Source organism: Odocoileus virginianus, chromosome 18 (assembly GCF_023699985.2).
Source record: "Odocoileus virginianus isolate 20LAN1187 ecotype Illinois chromosome 18, Ovbor_1.2, whole genome shotgun sequence".
Taxonomy (NCBI): domain Eukaryota; kingdom Metazoa; phylum Chordata; class Mammalia; order Artiodactyla; family Cervidae; genus Odocoileus; species Odocoileus virginianus.
Genome location: NC_069691.1, coordinates 38,863,893 through 38,884,229, shown reverse-complemented (window position 1 = coordinate 38,884,229; position 20,337 = coordinate 38,863,893). Strand labels below are relative to the sequence as shown.

Sequence of the window (20,337 nt, the reverse complement as noted above, 5' to 3'; positions counted from 1 at the left end):
TCCCAACCAAGGGGTGCAACCCGAGACTCCTGCTTTGGAAGGCAGCTTCTTTTCCACTGAGCCATCAGGAAAGCCCAGTGAGGACAGAGTGAGATCTAAATGTGGGGAGATTGGGTTCCACTATGCATCATCCCCTCCTCTAAAGAGTTACGTTTATATCATTGTATTTTATATCTTCTTCTCCCTGATAAACTGTATACCTCCTTGAGAAGAGTGACCTCATCTCCCAGGTACCTGGCCCATAGTACAAGTACTGAGCATAACTAAATGGCCACTTAATTTTTCAGTATATGTATCTTGAAGCAGTTGCCTTATTTAGTCTTACGAGTGCAAAAGTATTTACCTCGATCTGCTGTGTGTACTAGGCTATTTCTTTAACCAGCACACTGGTATGGTTTTCTGACCGAGTCTCTGAGCACCTGACACGCCTGTTTGCAAGGTCCTCTTAGGGATCAACCCTGGGTCTCCTGCATCGCAGGCAGATTCTTTACCGTCTGAGCCGCCAGGGAAGCCCTGCTTCCTCAGAAGTTTCCTGTGGGGAAGGGGGTGTCGGCTGGAGGGGGACCTGGGGTCAGAGTGCACAGGAGAGGTAGCAGCTGCGTCAGCTCTGCAGCAGGGGGAACTCGGAAGCAGCTCCTTGACTAATTAAAAGGACATGAAACGTGTCCTAAATGCCACAAGGCACAAGCCTTCCCAGCCTTCAATGCAGGCCATTCTTGGGGATGAAAGAAGAGCCGTTGCCCTGTGCCAGATGCGTGGCTAGACATGAGGGGTTCAGTGAGGATTTCTTCTTCCTGACACTTTGGAACTCACAGCTGAGTAGAGCAGACAGATGCCCACCGTCCACACGTGCACGCACACACACACGATGTACAAACCGGCTCCTTGAGCGCATGACTCCAGGTGGGCAAAGGCAGGAGTTGTGGCAAATCCCCAGTGGGTGGGGCGGGAAGGCTTCCCAGGCAGGTCAGAGTCATCTTGCTGGAATTGGGAACATGAATGGCAATTAGCCTAGTAAGGAGGACAGGGCCCGGTAGGAGCAGGCCACAAGCAAGAGTCTCGCCTGTGCAGAGGTCCCGAGAAAGAGAACCGATGGCACATCTGAGATCTGTAAATGCCCGCGAGAACCAGGCAGCTGATATGGTTGCCCAGCAGACACACCGGGCTATCCCTCATTTCTATTAAGCGATGTCCTTCCTCCTACTTTTCTTGACTTGTACGCACTGAAGCTAGCTTTTGTTCTTCCATCTTTGATCGAATCTTAGGGAAAGAGAAATTGTGCTCTCCTCTAAGAAAAATCCAATTAACCATATCAATCAGTAAGTGATACTTAGACTCCTGACGGGCAGACAGCTGGGAGTGGTGGAGACTGGGGCAAACCAGAGAGAGTATTTTCCATCGACAGAGGACAGCCATTCTTGACTCCAGCTATCCAGTGGCTCTAGATCTTGCAGTTTTTCCTGAAACACAGTGCAATCTGGATTTTTGGCAAGTTGGCTAAGTTTTTTAAACATTGCTCTGATATATTTTAAAAAAAAAAAAAAAGGAAGAAACAAAAAGCCCAGCCAACAGGCACATGTCTGTATGCTGAACCTTATTCCGGGGCCATGATTGTACCCTCCTATTTAAAGGCTCCAGAGGTTGCCAGGGCATTTTCAGAATCTTTCAACAAGTCATTGCTCTGCCTATAGTTACTCCTAACCATCCTTCTCCCCCTGCTTTCCAGAAAGAGATGACGAGCAGGATGTGTCACTAACGGCCCCATCTTACCCTCCGGAAGAAAGAGGAAAGCTGTTTTCCTCCTGGCGTCCCAGGCGGGCAGGAGGGAGACTTCCCCGGCTGGAGAGGCGCGCCCACTGCCAGGAACAGGCCCAGCTGGAGACCAGTGGTGACTCCGGAGAGCGGTCCCCCTCACCTCGTGTCTCTCGACCTCTGAGCGCTGCTAGCGTGACCGTGGACCCGCCGGGAGGGAAGGACCGCCCCTCGCCCATCCTGGAGGAAGGATGCCCCGCACTTAACACGCACTGCGCAGTTGTGCAGTTCTGCCTGTGACCTGCCACCTAAGCTTTGCTGAAATTCAGGTTTTGCGCCCAAGGTCCTTATTCCTACTTCTCCACTTACCTGTCTCGTCAGCCGTCTGCCTTTTCTGTAACATGTGTTCTAAGTACCCAGTGAATTTTGGAACTCTGGATGCACAACCAGTTTTTCTCTAACAAGCCTCCCTGTGCCGTCTCGGCAGACTTCGGCCCTTGATGCTTGGTCTCGGCCGGGAGGTCTGACGCCCGCCCGCTCACAGCATCCGCGCAGTTTCCGCCCCTCAAGCAGTTTTATCAGGGACCATTCCACGGGGCGGCTTGTCTCTGCCCCAAACAGGGTCTGCACAGTCTCACTGCAGGAAACAGACTGGTCTCCAGCCTAAGGCTAGCTAGTTACCAGTTCACCCTGGACAGAGTATCTTTTTTTTTTCTTCTTGTCTCTTCCAGTCAAGATTTTTTTTTCCTGTTTCTCCGAAGAGAGAAATAAAGGAAGTTATAAATGACCGAGAATGATCGCAGAAGCACTGAGCCAGATTAGCGCAGTGTTTGTTCATTATTAAAAGGGTGTGGTGGCTGTCTCTCCGTAATACTGAGATTTCAGTGGGGGGAAAGTACAGTGGGTAATTTGACGCCTGTATCTCAGACAGCCAGCCCATTGACTTGTTATCTTCCCAACAGGCCCTCTGAGCTTCTAGATCCAGTCTATGTTTTCTTCCTGTTCCTCCGCAATCCCCACCTCCTACGCCCATTACATTTGACGTTACAAAACAAAGTTAATTTCTGCCCGGGTGATGCTCCTGCCATAGTTGCCAAGGTAACAGGCAAGCTAGAGCCGTCTTCCGTCTTCCATCCTTGCCAGTGTTTGGATCCCAGCAGACAGACTCATTCTGTGCTGCATCCTGCCTTTTGAAAGCTACTTCACTTTTCGCTGAAGTAATGTTGCCTTCCCTGATTCATTCGCAAAACTGTGATGGTCCCAAGAGTCTGTAACTAGGGGGTGATGGTACTTCCGGTGATCATTTGGTTTTGACAAAATAGCAGTTGGTGGAGGGAAGTAGATGAGAATGTATTAGTGAATTTTAATGTAATGCTGATTAAAGAATAACTTAACAACTCTGACTTTGTCTCATTACATGTGACGTGTGAAAGCCGTCTGGGGCTACAAGAGCCTGGAAAGGCATGAAACCTTTCTTTGGTCCAAACTAAGAAGGGACTGACTCTCTGGGCACTGTGGCATTCTGTGTTGACCTAACCCAGCAAACCAACCCTTGCTTTGTATTTTGTCAAAAGCCGTCTCATGGAATTCAAATGCTGCTACCTCTCTTCATATTGTTGTGTCCTGATCAACAACAAACATACCATTTTTTGGTTTTTGTTTGCTTCCTAAGTGACTTTGAGAGGACAAGATAGAGATCTTCTCAGCATCATTTCTGGTTTAATGGATCCAGAGAACAGACAAATGAGTACGTCTTCCTGACGTACGCGCTATGCAGTAAGTGCTACATGGGAGTGTTGAGCAGTGAAACAGAGAAATGACAGCAGGAAGCCCAGTCCCTGGAAGGAACTCTGAAGCTTGGCACCATGGAAAACCACAGGAGTTTTGCTTGAAAAAGCTGACATTTCGATAGTGCCTAATCAAGTAGGATGCTGGACTCTGAAGACTTTTGTTATGAATTCTTTCGAAGTTTATTTTCTATTAACTGTGCATATGAAATTTCCACTCAATTAAAAAAAAATCTGGATTTTTTTTTTTTAAACTTCTTGGAACAATTTCCTCGTGGTTATATTGCTCACTGCGCTAATCAGCACTTCTAGGAAAAGTGCTGGCAAGCCACTCATTTTTAAATTATAGACAGTTCCTATTCCCGCAGAACTTTGTTTGGCAAATTGTGAAGAAAAATCACTACAGGTGATTTTTTATGTCTTTGGCTTGACTACATCCTGAGAACATCTCCTGGCAAATGCGGATCTGAGCTCCTGTGACCCTTCAGGCATCTCCTGCTTTCTGGATCTACAGTTGACACCTGGCTTCTTCATTCTAACCTGGCTGGCTCCCCCTCATTTCCCACTATTATTTTGAAGTTGAGTAATACATGTGTCTATGATTTTTTTTTTGGAGAAATGTCAAAGTGGGAACTTCAAAAGGAAAAGATTAACAGTGACATCCATATACCCATAGTTGTCAATCTCTTCAGTTAATGGATTAGAATCCTTCTTTTATCTATGTTTGGGGTATGTGTGTGTGTGTGTGTGTGTATGTGTGCGCAAATATGTGGGTCTTTCATGGCGCTGACATTATTAAAGAGTTCAAGCTGCTTTGAGCTCCAGAATGTCCCACAATCTGTAATTTTTTTCTGATTGTTTCCTCATTATTAGATTCTGTTAAACATTTTTAGCCAGAACATGACATAAGTGGTGTTATTTCTTTCTTTCTGCATCACACCAGGAAGCATGTAATGTTCAGTTGTCTCCTTTACTAAGCTTGATTAGTGAGTTGAGGTGTCATCTGCCTGATGCATTCATTATTAAGGTCCATAATTCATCATAAACCTCTGAAATTCAATATTCATACATTTTATAGTGTGAGACTGCTTTCCATCCCAAAGAGGTCCAGAAGTTCCAAAAGATTACAGCCACTGCAGTTAGATGTTGTTGCAGTGACAAAGAATTCTTCTTTTCCTGTGTCACAGGGGGAAGGAGAAGCTGAAAGTTTCCTTCTGCAGGTAATGCATGAGTATGCTGGATAGTGAGAATTTCTTGTGGTCCCTGGAGCCATAGTTAAAATACATATAGCTTTTTTCTGCAAATCCTCAGTGTCCTCCCATTCAGGCTGATGATTTATTTTAGAGAGCACGTATTTTCATGAAAGGTGATTGCCCAAGAGTGCAAAAACTGATTTAGGTGGGGAAGAAATCTTTGATATTACACTGAGTCATGGCCCTCCCAAGGAACCACAGTATGTGCACAGATATAAAGTATGTATTTAGTATTAAAATTTCATGGGGAATGATTAGGAATAGAATGTCTAAAAGGGCTCTTTAGGAAGATGATAGTGAAAAAACTAGATTGAGAAATACTCATCTGGGGTCAGTTTCTGCTTCTGAAATTGTTCATTTTCTCTTCCTGGGGTGTTTGCTCATTTCTGAGGGCCAGGATAAGTGGAAGTGACTTTGAGAGATTTTTTCTTTTTTTTTAGCTATTCCTTCTACAACCTTCCAAACCATATCAATTGCTTTCCAGGTGAAATACCAATTCTCCTCTCAACAGTCTTCAGGCGCAGAAATCCTGCAGCATCCTCTGGTGTAACCCCCAGATCATATTCTGTGTGAAACCTTTCCATTCAACTGAAGTTAACTATTACACTGTCTCTGAGTTTCAGCTCACCTTTTCTAGTGTCCCACATTAAGAAAGATCCAAAAACTTTAAAAAGTAAAACATAAGTAAAAACATACTAAATGTGAGCTTTGTTTGCACATCCACTAAGCATTTGAAGTCTCTTACCAGTTGTCCTTCAGCCTTCCTTGTTTATCATCTCCCATTGGCTGAATTAGCTCGGAAGTCATGTTGTGCCACTGCTAACATTTCTATACTTCAATCTGAAGCCTTCCCGAAGCTGTCTATGGCACTGTGCGTTATAGATATAACCAGCAGTGAACATGTCAGAAATAAACTGCATGCTTTCTCCACACGGTACTGTGCCTTTGCTAACTCCGGATTTGATTTTATATGTTCATAAATTTTCTATTATATTTGCCCATACTAAATCCTTATTTATATTCGGCAACACCGTTTTGACCAATCTTCTTGAATGTCCTACTGTTAGCATTCTTTGTAAGATTACACTGAGTTGTTTTAATTCCCTTTTTCATTGGCGAAGTATTAGGGGACATGGATAATTTCTCTCATCATTTGTGGTGATTATGTCATTCTGGTCACTGCTGGAAGCATCACTTCCTATGGTCTCTACCCTTATATCACTTCCACATCCCACGGGTATCACACTGTGAATAAAAGAAATATCATAGGAAAAGTACAAGAAACACGTCCAAAGGAAAAATCACTGAAAGGAGTCTGATATGTCACTTGGATAATACTGTTGTTCTTTGGTCTTTTTACTTCTTGATGAAATAGGTGATTCTTGATGAAATAGGTGATTCTCTCCTAGAATTAGCCAAACAAAGCATGTTTGGGAAATAATGGTTTTTTTCCTCTGCTTTAAAAATACATCAACAAAAATATTTTATAACAAGCTATTCCTTCTGGGAATTATTAATTCTGGACAAGACTTTTTCAAAGAATAAATAAGGATTTCTGTAACTTTTAGAGTGAAGAGTGCATTTCTAATCTGACAATTAAGCTGTTTTACTAGCTTTCAGTGTTCTAATTTCGAAGTTTTTCAGTATCTTTTCTAATTGCATCAGGAAAAAAGATTTAGCATAATTTTAGTTCCACTTGTGATTAAATTAAGGGTTTGGTTATAAGAACAAATTAACAATAAAAAAACAATTAAAAATGGAAAATAAAACTAAAGAATATTTATGAAATTAGTTCTTTGTGAGTTTAAGAATTCAAATGTCACAAATAAAAGACACACAGCCATGATCTATTTTGTCTTTTTTATGTGTTTGACTTATTTCTTTAACAAATATATTCTTCATCTTGCAGTGATCTTGGAACAGATAAATGAAAAGCAGGGTTAATTTTACAAAAAAAACAAATTCAGAATTTATTTTAGAACCCGTGCCCATATTTGCATTTTAGCAGAAGTTCCTTTGTCCTATGGCAAGTTTTCCCAGGAGGGTATCATGTGTATTGTGTAGCTTCTATAGATTAATGTTGTACACTTTTTTCTTGCAGTAGGATTCTGTATTGAGTTTGGTCATGACCTGGAATACAAAGATAAGAAGTCTAGATTATAGAAAAAGCTCATCAGTCAGAGTAAATAAACCTGAAGTAGAATCTCAGGCTTGCCCCTACCTTATTTGTATGACACTGGGTAGTATATCTGTCCCTAAGAATTCAAAACTACAGCTGGGCTTATAGGTTTGTTCCTATGTAGCTTATAATTTGGGGGGATAATAATATAAGATTAAACATCCATTATGTCCATCACCAATCCAATGGACATGAACTTGGGCGAACTCCAGGAGATGGTGAGAGATAAGGAGGCCTGGCGTGCTGCAGTCCATGTGGTCACAAAGAGTCAGATATGACTTAGCGACTGAACAACAACAAGATTAAAATATAAACACACTTAGAAAAGCAGACAATTCTGTGTGTGCTGTGTGCTGTGCTTGGCCGTGTCTGACTCTCTGTGACCCCACGGACTGTAGCCCGCCAGTCTCCTCTGTTCATGGGGCTTCTCCAGGCAAGGATACTGAAGTGGATTGCCGTGCCCTCCTCCGGGAGATCTTCCCAACCCAGAGATCAAACCCAGGTCTCCTGCATTGCAGGTGGATTCTTTACCAGCTGAGCTACCAGAGAAGCCATAAATTTTGTATACTTATCTATTATTAGTACATATATATATTATTAGTACATTTACAGTCACTATGTAATAATCGTACATGACTCCAGTAACATCCCCTGTTCCTAATAGCAACATAGAATACTAGGTCTGAAAAAAGCTGTTTGGGATGAGGTGATTTCTAGACACAGCAAAGAGGAATGAGACTTCTGAAATGCAGTCACACCTATGAAGCCTTCCTCTGCTTCTCAGGTTCACTGTCTGAAATGTACACCACGATGTGACCAAGAGGCAGGCTGTGGACTGATTTTGTCCTGAAGGCATGATTTGTTGAATCTACATAGATTGTTGTTGTTGTTGTTTAGCTAGCTGCCAACATTTAAAAACTGGAAAACTTGATCCAAAAATCAGAATTTCTGGCTTCTCCAACTAAATCAGAAGATCTGGCAACACTAGGCTTTTGTTTTCTTGTGGCAAGAATTGGCTGAGAAGTGGCTGACCCACTTAGACGGGGTTGTCTCTCCAGTGTACTGCCGTCCGCACCACTCCCTGATGCTGCCCGAATGCGGCTGCTTTCCAGTTACATTGTCCTCTGATACTAGCATGCTTCACTCTGTACATTTCTCGCCACTCTCCTGAAGGCATTTCAGGTCACAGCCCCTGCTCTACTGGGTCTAGAGGGACCACTGAGGAGACCACTATCTTAGTTTTCAAATGTGTCCCCATACACATTGAATATTTGCTGTATTATTAGATTCTCTCTAGAAACCTATACTGTATTAATGATAATAAATGGAAAACTGTCTTAAAGACAATAAATTCAAACCAGATGCCTTTAGTCTTTCCACCCAACAACAGCAAAAATTGATACTCCCATAAGAAGCTTACTTCCCAGGGAAGATGAGCTGATCATTAAATCAATCCACTCTTTCAATATCCTAAATTCTTAAATTTCAACTCTGCTTCCAAGCAGATTTCATTGCTACATTAACCAAAATGATAAAGAACTGTCACTGGGAAGTAATTGTAGTATCATCTGTAACAATTACATATTTTATCTGACTTTTCTTCTAGTTCATTATTAAGTAGATATTAACAGAACACATTATTTTTAATGGAAACTTCTTGTTTTAATGCAGCTTCATCAACTAACTGGGTTTCATGAAGACGAAAAACAAACAAAAATTCCCAGTACTTAATAAATTAAAATCTAAATGAGGACCTCTAATTAATGTAATTAAACTTTGATTGAGCTTGTAAAATGTATTACTGCATATTAAATTAAGTTGAATATCTGCTCCAGAGGAAATCGTATCATATAATTGAGACATGACCTCACCTATAACCAAATCAGCAGAGGATAAGACTAAGCATTTTCAAGAAATACATAGAACATAAAATCCTGTAAAGCAATTATCCTTCAAATAAAAAATTTTAGGAAAAATGTATAGAACATAAAGGGGGAAAGGTATCAAAAGAATCCTATGTTTATTAACCCAGAGATAGTATTATGGGGCTTCTCAGGTGGCACAGTGGTAGAGTGCCTGCAATGCAGGAGACATGGGTTCAATCCCTGGGTCAAGAAGATCCCCTGGAAGAGGAAATGCCAACTCATTCCAGTATTCTTGCCTGGGAAATCCCATGGACAGAGAAGCCTGATGGGCTGCAGTCCATGGGTGGCAAAGTTGGACATGTCTTAGTGACTGAGCACATAATATTATGAATAACTGTTTCTCCATAGCCATGCATATACTATCTCAACAATGATGTATTTAATATTGCTAAGAACTACATGTTTCAAGAGATAGCGGAGGACAGAAGAGCCTGGTGGGCTGCAGTCCATGGGGTTACAATCAGACACTACTTAGTGACTGAACAACGACATGCTGGCTTCCAAAAGAGGCAGCAACATTTAGAAAAGTCATATACTATGAGTTGTTTATTTATCTGAAGGCTAATTATTTCAGTTGGGCTTGTCTTAATCAGAAGTATAATCACATGAAGGTACAAGGGAGACATTTGGTCTACACAAAGTCTGTGGTTAAGGCAAAAACCTTGGTAAAAATGCTGAGGTTGTTTAGACAGGATGAAGTTTGGTGGGAGAAGTTAACATTGGCTGGACTGTGAGGGATCCCTGCCTGGGCTGTGGATGAGAACAGAGTTCTTTCTTTGCTCAGAATCTCAGATTAAAAGCCTCAGCTCCCTCTATTCCTTGCTGGCCTCACACATGCTGGGCACACTCACACTTAGAGCCTCACTGTCACCCCCCTGCCTGGATAATCTGCCCCAGGCAGCCTCATGTCCAACTCCTTCCCCATCAAGTCTTTGCTTGACTGTCACCTTCTCATTGATCTCTGCTGATCACATCCACCCATAGGACTCACAGCCCCCCTTTCTCTGCTCTGATTTTCTTTTCCCCATATAATCTGCATGATATAATTTGTTTATCCAGGGACTGAACCTGCGTCTCCTGTGTCTCTTGCATTGCCAGCAGATTCTTTACCTCTTGAGCCATCAGGGAAGCCCTTCTCTATGTAATTTATTTGTTAGGTTTATTGTGTATTGTCTGTCTCCTCCAGCTGAATATAAATTCCATACCTTCAGGGACCTCTATTTTGTTTATTGAGTGTCTGGCACAAAGGAGATATTCATTAGACCTTTGATGAATAAATGAATGGATGAGTGAATTCACATGGCAGACAAGTGCCTAAGTAAGATCTGCTATCAGAGAGAGATTAATTAAAAGCGAGGTACAATAATGATAATATTAAGTTGGTGATACTAACACCAAAAGTATATATTTAAGTGTCTAAGCACACCCTAAGCCTTTTAGGTGAATAATCTTAGTTAAAAAACCCCATGAGGTTGGTTATCTATGTTTATCCCCATTTTAAAGTCAAAGTTACCTAAGTAATCTGCTCGAGATTACAAGCAAGAAAGTGATGTCACACAGGTGTCTCTAGAGCCCCACTCTGAACCATAGGAGTCACCCCCACCCACAAGGCATCAGGCTCTCCTCAAAGTGTCTTCTCCGTAGATCCCGGGTCCATGGAGTTTTGCAGTTCAGCCTTCAGTTCCTTTCCTGGTCATTTGTTAATGTGATTGCAGTAGTGAGTCTATGACCAGTCCGTCTGAGGTCAGAGAGTATTTCCAGTCACAAGGTATTCATTCACTATGACAAAGTAGACCCTTAGTCAGAGGTCAGGTCAGACAACAATCTAACAGTGATACCAGAAGGTCAGAATAACTAGTCCACGGAGTGTTGAGTGGTGTCAGCCCAAGTTCAACTCAGTTCAGTCGCTCAGTCGTGTCCGACTCTTTGCGACCCCATGAATCGCAGCACGCCAGGCCTCCCTGTCCATCACAAATTCCCAGAGTTTACTCAAACTCATGCCCATCGAGTCGGTGATGCCATCCAGCCATCTCATCCTCTGTCGTCCCCTTCTCCTCCTGACCCCAATCCAAGTCGGCCAAGACTGGAGGCCAAACCGTGAGTCCCTGAGTAGGCTGCTGCTGTTACTAAGTCGCTTCAGTCGTGTCCGACTCTGTGTGACCCCATAGACAGCAGCCCACCCGGCTCCCCCGTCCCTGGGATTCTCCAGGCAAGAACACTGGAGTGGGTTGCCATTTCCTTCTCCAGTGCATGAAAGGGAAAAGTAAAAGGGAAGTTGCTCAGTCGTGTCCAACTCTTCGTGACCCCATGGACTGCAGCCTACCAGGCTTCTCTGTCCACAGGATTTTCCAGGCAAGAGTACCCAGAGTAGGCAAGGAGACACAAATCCAGAAGGAATCACCCAGCGTGGGGTAGGGTGTTCCTATGATCAATTGAAATGGTACATTAGAAACTTCGAGGACTTCCCTGGTGGTCCTGTGGTTAAGAATCTGCTGGGACATGGGGTTGATTCCATACGGGGGACATGGCTTCGATCTCTGGTCTGGGAAGATCCGAAGTGTCAAGGAGCAACTAAGCCCAAGTGCTACAAGTATCGAGCCTGAGCTCCAGAGCCTGGGAGCTGCTACTACTGAGCCCACGTGTGGCAACTACTGAAGCCCAGGCGCTCTAGAGCCGGTGCTCCACAAGAGAAGTCGCTGCCTTACGAAGCTCAGGCACCGCAACTAGAGAGCAGCCCCTGCTCGCTGCCACTAGAGAGAGCCCACACACGGCAGTGGGGACCCAGCACAGCCAAAAATGGAAAAAGAAAGAAACTTCTAGGTTTTGCTCCCTGCTGTGAAATGGGGCGGTGGGGAGAAGGCATACCATTTCACTCATCCCTAGAGGAAAACAAGCAGACTTTTTAAACAGAAATACCCAAAGCAGAAGATGAACTTAGACATTAAAAAATTTGAGAACCTATCATAGTTAATTCTTGCTGATTTTCCTTCTCTGTGACAAACATTAATGCATTAATTCTTCAGCTACAATATAAAATATATGGTTACTTTAGAAATATGTAGCCGAGAGGCTAGGACAAGGAGTGGCTGAGGGATTTATGTGTGCCTGTGTTCCCTGGGCTAATTTAGAAATGAATGGGAAACAGAAAGGCAACATCCACTCCATCCACTTGACTTCTGCCATTTCCTTTGAGGTACCATAAATGTTTACCTGTTTCTGGTTCTATCCAGAGATCTTTAACGTGTCAGGATATAATGCGGGCCTGCGCTTCCCCAGTGGTTCAGCGGTAAAGAGTCTGCCTGCACTGCAGGAGATTCACATTCAACCCCTGGGTCAGGAAGATCCCCTGGAGAAGGAAACGGCAACCCACTCCAGTTTTTTGCCAGAGAATCCCAGAGACAGAGGACCTTGGCAGGCTACAGTCCGTGGAATCGCAAACAGTCGGACACGGCTGAGCACTCACTCAGTGCTGGCCTGTGTTTGAAGGCCGGATGCTGTGATGAATGACTTTCACCCTCCTGTTCCTAGGGCTCCATGGATATTACCCACGAAATGATTCAACTACCAAACACAGAAGAAGCATTTGTCATGTGAGGTGTGGATAGTGGGAGTATTTTTTTTTTTAATAGTAAAGCATTCGATTCAGCAACTACTAAACCATGGAAATGAAAGAAAATTCATCCAAAAGGCGAACCTCATTTCACACTTCTAGGAAGAGTTTTTAACACATTTCCAGCCTTAGCATGAGCTTCCTGAGATTGTGAAGGTAACACCAGGGTTAAGTATGACAGGGCATTAACTGGACATTAACTATGAGAGTTCAAACACAGCTGATCCGTGAACGTGGAATGGAGAAAGAAGATACTTCCCATGGAAAGCTTGCTAAAACAGACTAGGTCGCTGGGCGAGCAGAAAAGAAAAAAAGTTTCATTCAGAAAAATTGGGAAAGAAACTGAACCCTTTTCTTTACCATTCGTAGAAAGATGGTCCTAAAGGGCAGACTTTAAAATAAAAATTTATTAACCTATTTATTTCTTTGGCTGTGCCAGGCCTTAATTGTGGCATGTGGGATCTAGTTCCCTGACCAGGGATCAAACTCGGTCTCCCTGCATTGAGAGCACAGAGTCTTAGCCACTGGACCACCAGGCAAGTCCAGGCAGACTTATTTTAATGAGATTGTGGAAAGATGAAAGAGCAGATAAGATTCAACAATTCAGTTCAGTCTTGGGGGAAAGATTCCCCAAGCTCTTATGAGAAAATTAACCTCAGAATCACAGAAGCCCCTCTGCCTGTCCCCAGGCCCCCCTTCCTCATGTCTGAAACTACAAAAGCCAGGCAACGACTGTCCCTGCCTCCAGATCCACTCTCCCCTCCCACTTCTCACAAGCTGAAGCCAGGCTGCTTTCTCTAAACCCCAGACCTGCGCCCCTCTCCCCATCCCCCAGACCACCTTGCCTGACAGCCCACCCCCACAGCAGGACCCAGACTCTCTTTAGCGAGGCCCCGAGACAGGCTTCTCACAGGCTTCTCATGAGTTAGAAAGAAAGCCCAACAGCCCTTGCACTCATCCTCAGGTGTTTGGATGTCATGACCTGGAAAGTTTAAAATTAAAAAATTGGATGGATGTTTAATTTTGGATGATCTATGGATGTCTGTCTATGGATGATGTCATCACCGTCTCTCCTCACCTTTATTTCATAGAAGAAAGGACATTTCAACAGCAGAAGAATAGAAAGAGTAGATCTTGGGGTACAAGCCCATCCTCTGGGTTTCCCTAGAGTAGTGAAAGCATCTACACCTGCAGGCGCACACCAACTGATGACCTTGGGACAGGCAGGTGTTTCACATAGCCATGTGATGTTTTTGTGAGTTGCTTTGGTGCTGGTGGTGGCGGGTTTTCCTGGCAAGTCCTGACCGCCTAGAGACACTCGATTGCTTGGGCAGCACAACTCCTCAATGTCTGTGATCCTGCTTGCCTGGCCATCTGTAAGAGGGAGGGCAGGGAGCCTGCGCTCCGGGACAGCCTAGGGGAACAAGCACGCAGCCTACTCTAGCGGCTGCCACCGCCTCTGGGTGACCTGAAGACAGAACTGCTGTGGCCGCCCCAGAGGTGAGAGATCATCCTCCCTTCTCTCCTTCCTCTGCCACTAGTCCAACCCTGATCTGCGGACTGAGAACTAGAATCCTCAAGCCTCCTCTTTGGCTAAGGAGCCTCCTCTGCCACCCGCCCCCCCCCCACCCCCTGACTCCTAGGTGGTCTCAGGTAGGAGGCAGGCAGCACCAAAGATAGTCTGCATGCTAGCCAGCGTCTGAGTCTGGAAAAGTGAGAGGGAAAGTCGCTGAGTTGTGTCCAACTCTTTGTGACCCCATGGACTGTAGCCCACCAGGTTCCTCTGTCCATGGGATTCTCCAGGCAAGAATACTGGAGTGGGTTGCCATTTCCTTCTCCAGGGGATCTTCCCGACCCAGGGATCGAACCCAGGTCTCCAGCACTGTAGGCAGATTCTTTAACATCTGAGCGACCAGGGAAGCCCAGTTCTAATACTTAATAGACTTTTAAATTTTCTGAGTAAAAGACCATCATGCCATCTGTAAACAATAATGATTTTGTTTCTTCCCTTCCAATCATTACATCTTCTATTTCGTTTTCTTGCCTTAGAGCACTAAATAGCACCTACAGGTACAGTAAAAGCACCTATATATTTACCATTTGGTCCTTATAGAATATTTACTAATCTATACTTTACACCATAGTGGGTGAAAGTCTCTCACTTGTGTCGACCCTTTGCGACCCCACGGGCTATACAATCCATGGAATTCTCCGAGCCAGAATACTAAAGTAGGTAGCCATTCCCTTCTCCAGGGTATCTCCCCAACCCAGGGATCGAACCCAGGTGTCCCTCTTTGCAGGTGGATTCTTTACCATCTTAGCCACCAGGGAAGCCCAAGAATACTGGAGTGGGTAGCCTTTCCCTTCTCCAGTGGATCCTCCCAACCCAGGAATCAAACCGGGGTTTCCTGCATTGCAGGCAGATTCTTTACCAGTTGAGCTACCAGGGAAGCTTACAGCATAGATTTAAGTGTAAGACCAAAGACACCAGAATGAAGGAAACTTAGAGGCCTCTAAACATACATTGAAGTTAAATGTCATTTCTTATTTAAATTAGTTTATCCCTACTCAAAAAAATGACATTTAACTTCAGTGTGTGTTTAGAGGCCTCAAGTTTCATTCATTCTGGTGTCTTTGGGCTTCTACTTGTATGTGTTCTGCTTGTGTGTATGTTCGCATCTTAAGAAGATGTGAACGTGGATCATCACTTTGAGTTGAATGAGAAGACATGAGCTGGGAGAGAAAGGTATTAGAGCAGGATTTGGGGCAAGGGTGATCACTGAGAAGAAAGAACAAGACCACACTGTTCAGAAGTTCTGAATGTTTCCGAGTCCACTAAATTCGAAAGTGACTGCATTGTCACCTCCCCCTTTATCTTCCTGAAAATTCCTATCCCAAAGCCTTAGATAGGGTCACTCACAGTAGGATCTGTGCCAGGGTTGGGTGGAGGGAGCCATGTGGCCCAGGGTGGGGTGTCAGAGCTCAAGTGGAATGAGAAGGGCCTCCAAGTAGGAAAAGAGATGCTTGGTGCAGAATGTTGGAACTGAACCAGGGTCAGGAGGGTGGGAGAGGGGTGGCCTGGCACGGGTTACTGGAGCCCAGGTGAAATGAGGCAGGCATCTGTGTAGGAGGGCTGCCTACCATGAGGTGGCAGAGGCCTGTGGGGGTGAGGAGGTCATCTATCTGAGAGGGCAGCCTGGCAGAGGGTGTCAGAGCCTGGGGCGAGTTGCAAAGGTCATCTCTGCAGGGAGAGAGAGGCAGCAGCAATGGAAGGTTGATTCTACAGTATGGTGGGGATGGGGAAGGTTAATCCAGCAAGTAAATATACTCCATTAAGTATAATGGAAGTGAGGTTTCTCACCACCAAAGAAGGGGGTTATAAATATGTAAACTGGTTGGCCTAAAATCAAAGGTAACTATTCGAACCCATGTTTTTGATATGGATAGCTATAGAAATAAACCTAGATGTAAATATGTGTGTGTATATATACATATATGGGGCTTACTAGGTGTCACTAGTGGTAAAGAACCCCTGCCAATGCAGGAGACATAAGAGACTTGGGTTTGATCCCTGGGCTGGGAAGATCCCCTGGAGGAGGGTACCGTATTCCAGGGAGGCACTGCTATTCCAGTATTCTTGCCAGGAGAATCCCATGGACAGAGGAGCTTGGCGGGCTATGGTCCATAGGGTCGCAAAGAGTTGGACACAACTGAAGTGACTCAGCATGCATGCACATACTTGTCATGCCCTCTCACTGAATTGGGGATCCAGCTCCCAGCTCACTGAAAGCCAGCTGATAGATGAACATCTAGTCTTGCTGACATATTATTGTCTGAAGTTACCTCTTTGCACTCCAATAGGGCCTTTTGGACCTGTAATGCCGTCCAAAGGGTGGCAAAGAGTCAGATACAACTGAAGTGACTTAGCACATGCGTGTGTGCGTGCACACACACACACATGCATATATTACACACAGAAGTACACTTTTGCACCACACACTGCATTCCTGTCTCTGACCACTGAGAGGACCTGACCCCAGTGGTGTTCTGATTCAATGAACACATCTAGCGTCTGGCTCTTGGCGTGTGGATACTATTCTCTGCTGAAAGGAACCAGGAATTCTTAGAGGTAATGGTTGCTTCCTTAGCTGGGGCTGGGAAAATCCAAGATGGGTGTGGAACAGTGAATATCAAGAGCCTGGGAAATGTTCATAAGCTTTAAGATAGAAATTCTTTTTTTAGGAAACTATCCTAAATGAAATCACTATAAATGCTGAAAAAATTTTAGCCATAAATATGCTCATTACTTTATTGTGTGTAATAAGCAAAATTGGTAAGCAAAAAAATAAGCAAAAAGAATAAGGTAAGTGACACAAAATAGTAATGAATATTCACTGAATTGGATGTTATACAGACAATAAAATCAAGTATATGAGAATGCTTATATTATAATGTTAAATTATAAATGGAGCATCTGGATTCAGAATGAGTGAAACATCTCACCCAGGTCTGGCTCTTCCTTGCAACTTGCTAGAACCCCTTCTGCTACATCTCACGTACCCAAGTGTATATCAATGCCTTGAATTGTGGTTAGATTCTTGCTGTTTCAATATCTTGACTCTTCTGCTCTCAAAAACCATCTACCCTCTTAGGTTTATACCATTTAGCCAAACAACTCTCTACCCCTCCACCTACCACGGTCATCTTTTTGTCATTGTCTCCACCTGCCCTCTGGGCTTCCTGGGTGACTCAGTGGTAAAGAATCCACGTGCCAGAGCAGGAGATGTGGGTTCGATCCCTGGGTCGGGAAGATCCCCTGGAGAAGGAAATGGCAACCTAGGCCAGGATTCTTGCCTGGGAAATCCCATGGATAGAGGAGCCTGTCGGGACACCGCCCATGGGGTCGCAAAAGAGTCAATTTAGCAACTAAACAGCAACACTCCCCCTCATTCATGGAAAACCAGGGCATCAGTTTCCCACAATTCCTCTCATTGCCAAGTCTCACACGTCCTAGGGAGCATCTCTGGACACACAGACAGTGCATCATGGTCTCTCATTTTACTTAATTTACATCCCAGAGCCAGGGTTGTTCTTCCCTTCTAATCTAATTTAGCAATCTGATGCCAGGCCCTTTGGACCTCATTATTACACAGTACTGATCACCTTTGAAATGTTAAACTTCCAGACTCCACCATAAAACAGTTTTTCTGCTCTTTACTTAGCAACTTCAGTTTTCTTATCCCTCTGTCCTAATGCATCCATCCTGTTATTCTGAATCTTTGGATAGCTAGTAATTAGCAACCTCCTAAGACTTAGGTTAAGTGGCAGTTTTTGAATAGCAACATCGTTAAACATCCTCAGCCTGGCCAGATTCCATGCAATCTTCCTCTTCTATTAAGTTGTAAATGAAAGATCTGGTTTTTAACTCAAGGTTTGAACATCAACAAACAGTTGTCTTTTATTACATGAGTCATCATGTTAGTAAAATGCTCTTACTTCAAAGTTTCTATTTATCTAGAAGCTAAAAAAAAAACACTTTAGCTTAATAAAAAATAAAAGAATATAAATAAAAAGGATTTGGACTTGAAAAAAAAAAAAAACTCAGATACTCAAAATGATACAGGAAAGCACACATTGGCAGTCAAGGTTCTCACTTAACCCAGAAGGCCCTATAAATTCTTGACAGTCCCACAAAGAGAGGAAAGAGGTTACATTCTGTTCAAAAGAACTTTCTTGTATTTTGAAAGATCTTAGTTCTTTGAAAATTAATAGTCTTGAAATGATAACTTCTGTTTAGTTTGAGAAAGCCTGCTAAGGAGATTAAAGAACCTTAGTTCTCTGACTGTTCTGATAAAGCATTGTTCCTGGGTTTTCAAAATTACAGTGATATAACCAATCATTTGTTTATTTGATGTTGTGTGTAAACTTGCTCTTCAGATTTAAGGAAAATAATATTCAAAGCAAGGTTTGAGGCTTATGTTCATGGATTGCAACAACTAATGCGTGTCTTGTGGCCGCTGCTGCTGCTGTCACTTCAGTCGTGTCCAACTCCGTGCGACCCCATAGACAGCAGCCCACCAGGCTCCTGCATCCCTGGGATTCTCTAGGCAAGAACACTGGAGTGGGTTGCCATTGCCTTCTCCAATGCATGAAAGTGAAGTCGCTCAGCCGTGTCCGAGCCTTCGTGACCCCATGGACTGCAGCCCACCAGGCTCCTCCATCCATGGGATTGTCCAGGCAAGAGGACTGGAGTGGGGTGCCATGACCTTCTCCAGTGCCTTATGGAACTATATGCATTTAATGGATTCTCTCAAAGATTAGGGTGACTCAGTTGATGTTCTTTAAAATACAACTGCTTTGGGTCATTTTACAAGATCGCCTCATTTCTTCATGTTTGTGTGTCTTTTACTTTATTATTTGTTCTATTTATATTTCCTTGTTTGTTGTGCCTCTTAAAAAGCTGTATATGTGAAAATCTCACCAGTACTAATCCTTTTAGGCATGAAGAAAAATTATCTGTAGAGAAAGTAAATAAATTCTTTATGAAGTAAATAAATTCAGGAAATACATTCAACCCAGTAAATGACTCGATTATCTACCTGATGTGATATATACTTTACTCATTTTCCAGATCATCAAATTCAGGGTTGGAGAGATGATTTGCTCATGGTCACATAGGTAGGAAGGGATGGAGTGATGACCCAAATGTATTCCTCCTTTCTCCTGGCCCAGTGCTCCTGTGGGAGAAGACACAGAAGAGGTAGAGGGACTGATATTGCAGACATGATCAAGAAACAAAAAAAAAGTAAAATCATAGATTAGAAAGTATATCTAATGGCATCTTTGGTATTAGCAATGGATCCTCCTTAGGGCATTCTTCAAAGACTTAAAATATTGTTTAATAGGTAAAAAATAAATATACACTTTTTTTTTAAAAGAGAAGTCTCTACTCTAATTGAGTAATAAAATATTAGAAAGGCTAACTATGGCCTAAAATGATGATATCCAATGAGGACAAATTCACTGTTTCCATAACCTTGTCCCAAGAACTCAAAGAGTTTATCTAGTATTAGTTTGCTAGAGCTGCTATAATGAAGTACCACAAACTGAGTTGCTTAAACACCAAGAGATTTGTTGAGATCTGTTTTCATGAAATAATGAGAATGATTGGTCCTTGGATTTTAAAGAACTGTTAATATCATTGATGGTAAGAAGAGAAAAGACCTTTTTGGCTTTTGAAGCATTTGCAATACTATATGTTCTTTTGAACTCACGGTTCTTGGGTCTAGATGTCTGAGATCAAGGTGTTAGTAGGGCTGGCTCCTTCTCTCTCCTAGCTCTTGGAGGTTTCCTCGAAGTCTTTGGTGTTCCTTGATTTCTGCTGCATCATCCCCATCTCTGCCTTCATCTTCACATGGCATTCTCCATGTGTGTGGATGTCAGTGTCTGTGTTCATCTCCCCCTTCTTTAAATTTTCTATTATTATTATTATTTTGGGGTTGTGCCAGTGGCATGCAGGATCTTAGTCTTCTGACCTTCTATTGAGCCTGTGTCCCCAGCAGTGGAAGCCCAGAGTCCTAACCACTGGGTTGCCAGAAAACTACCACCATTCCCCACCCCACCCCTTAAAAAAAAAAAAAAACTACCAATCATGTTGTATTAGGGAAACACACTGCTTTAGTATGACTTCATCTTAACTGACCTGACAGCTCTTTACTCTCATCTCTTGTCCACCTCCCTTCACCCGTGGAAGAATGGGCTGGAGGGCTTAAGGAAAATGAGTGTTACACACAAAACCGCTTCCCTTTAGCTCACCAAGACTGAACCTGAC

General features: G+C 43.5%; 1 protein-coding gene across 3 annotated transcripts in view; it reads left to right on the top strand.

Moving 5' to 3' along the window:
* MOB3B (MOB kinase activator 3B) overlaps positions 1-20,337 on the top strand; it is a 239,334-nt gene that overhangs the window by 216,820 nt on the left and 2,177 nt on the right. Inside the window, exon 3 of one of the 3 annotated variants that reach the window (XM_070480597.1) lies at positions 1,727-3,155. The exons of 1 other annotated variant lie outside the window; for it this stretch is intronic. In XM_070480597.1, the coding sequence (XP_070336698.1) occupies positions 1,727-2,052 (326 nt within the window). In that variant the 3' untranslated portion in view covers positions 2,053-3,155. Of the gene's footprint in view, positions 1-1,726; positions 3,156-20,337 lie in introns of those variants that run through there. One more of the 3 variants, XM_070480598.1, reaches the window with a different exon arrangement.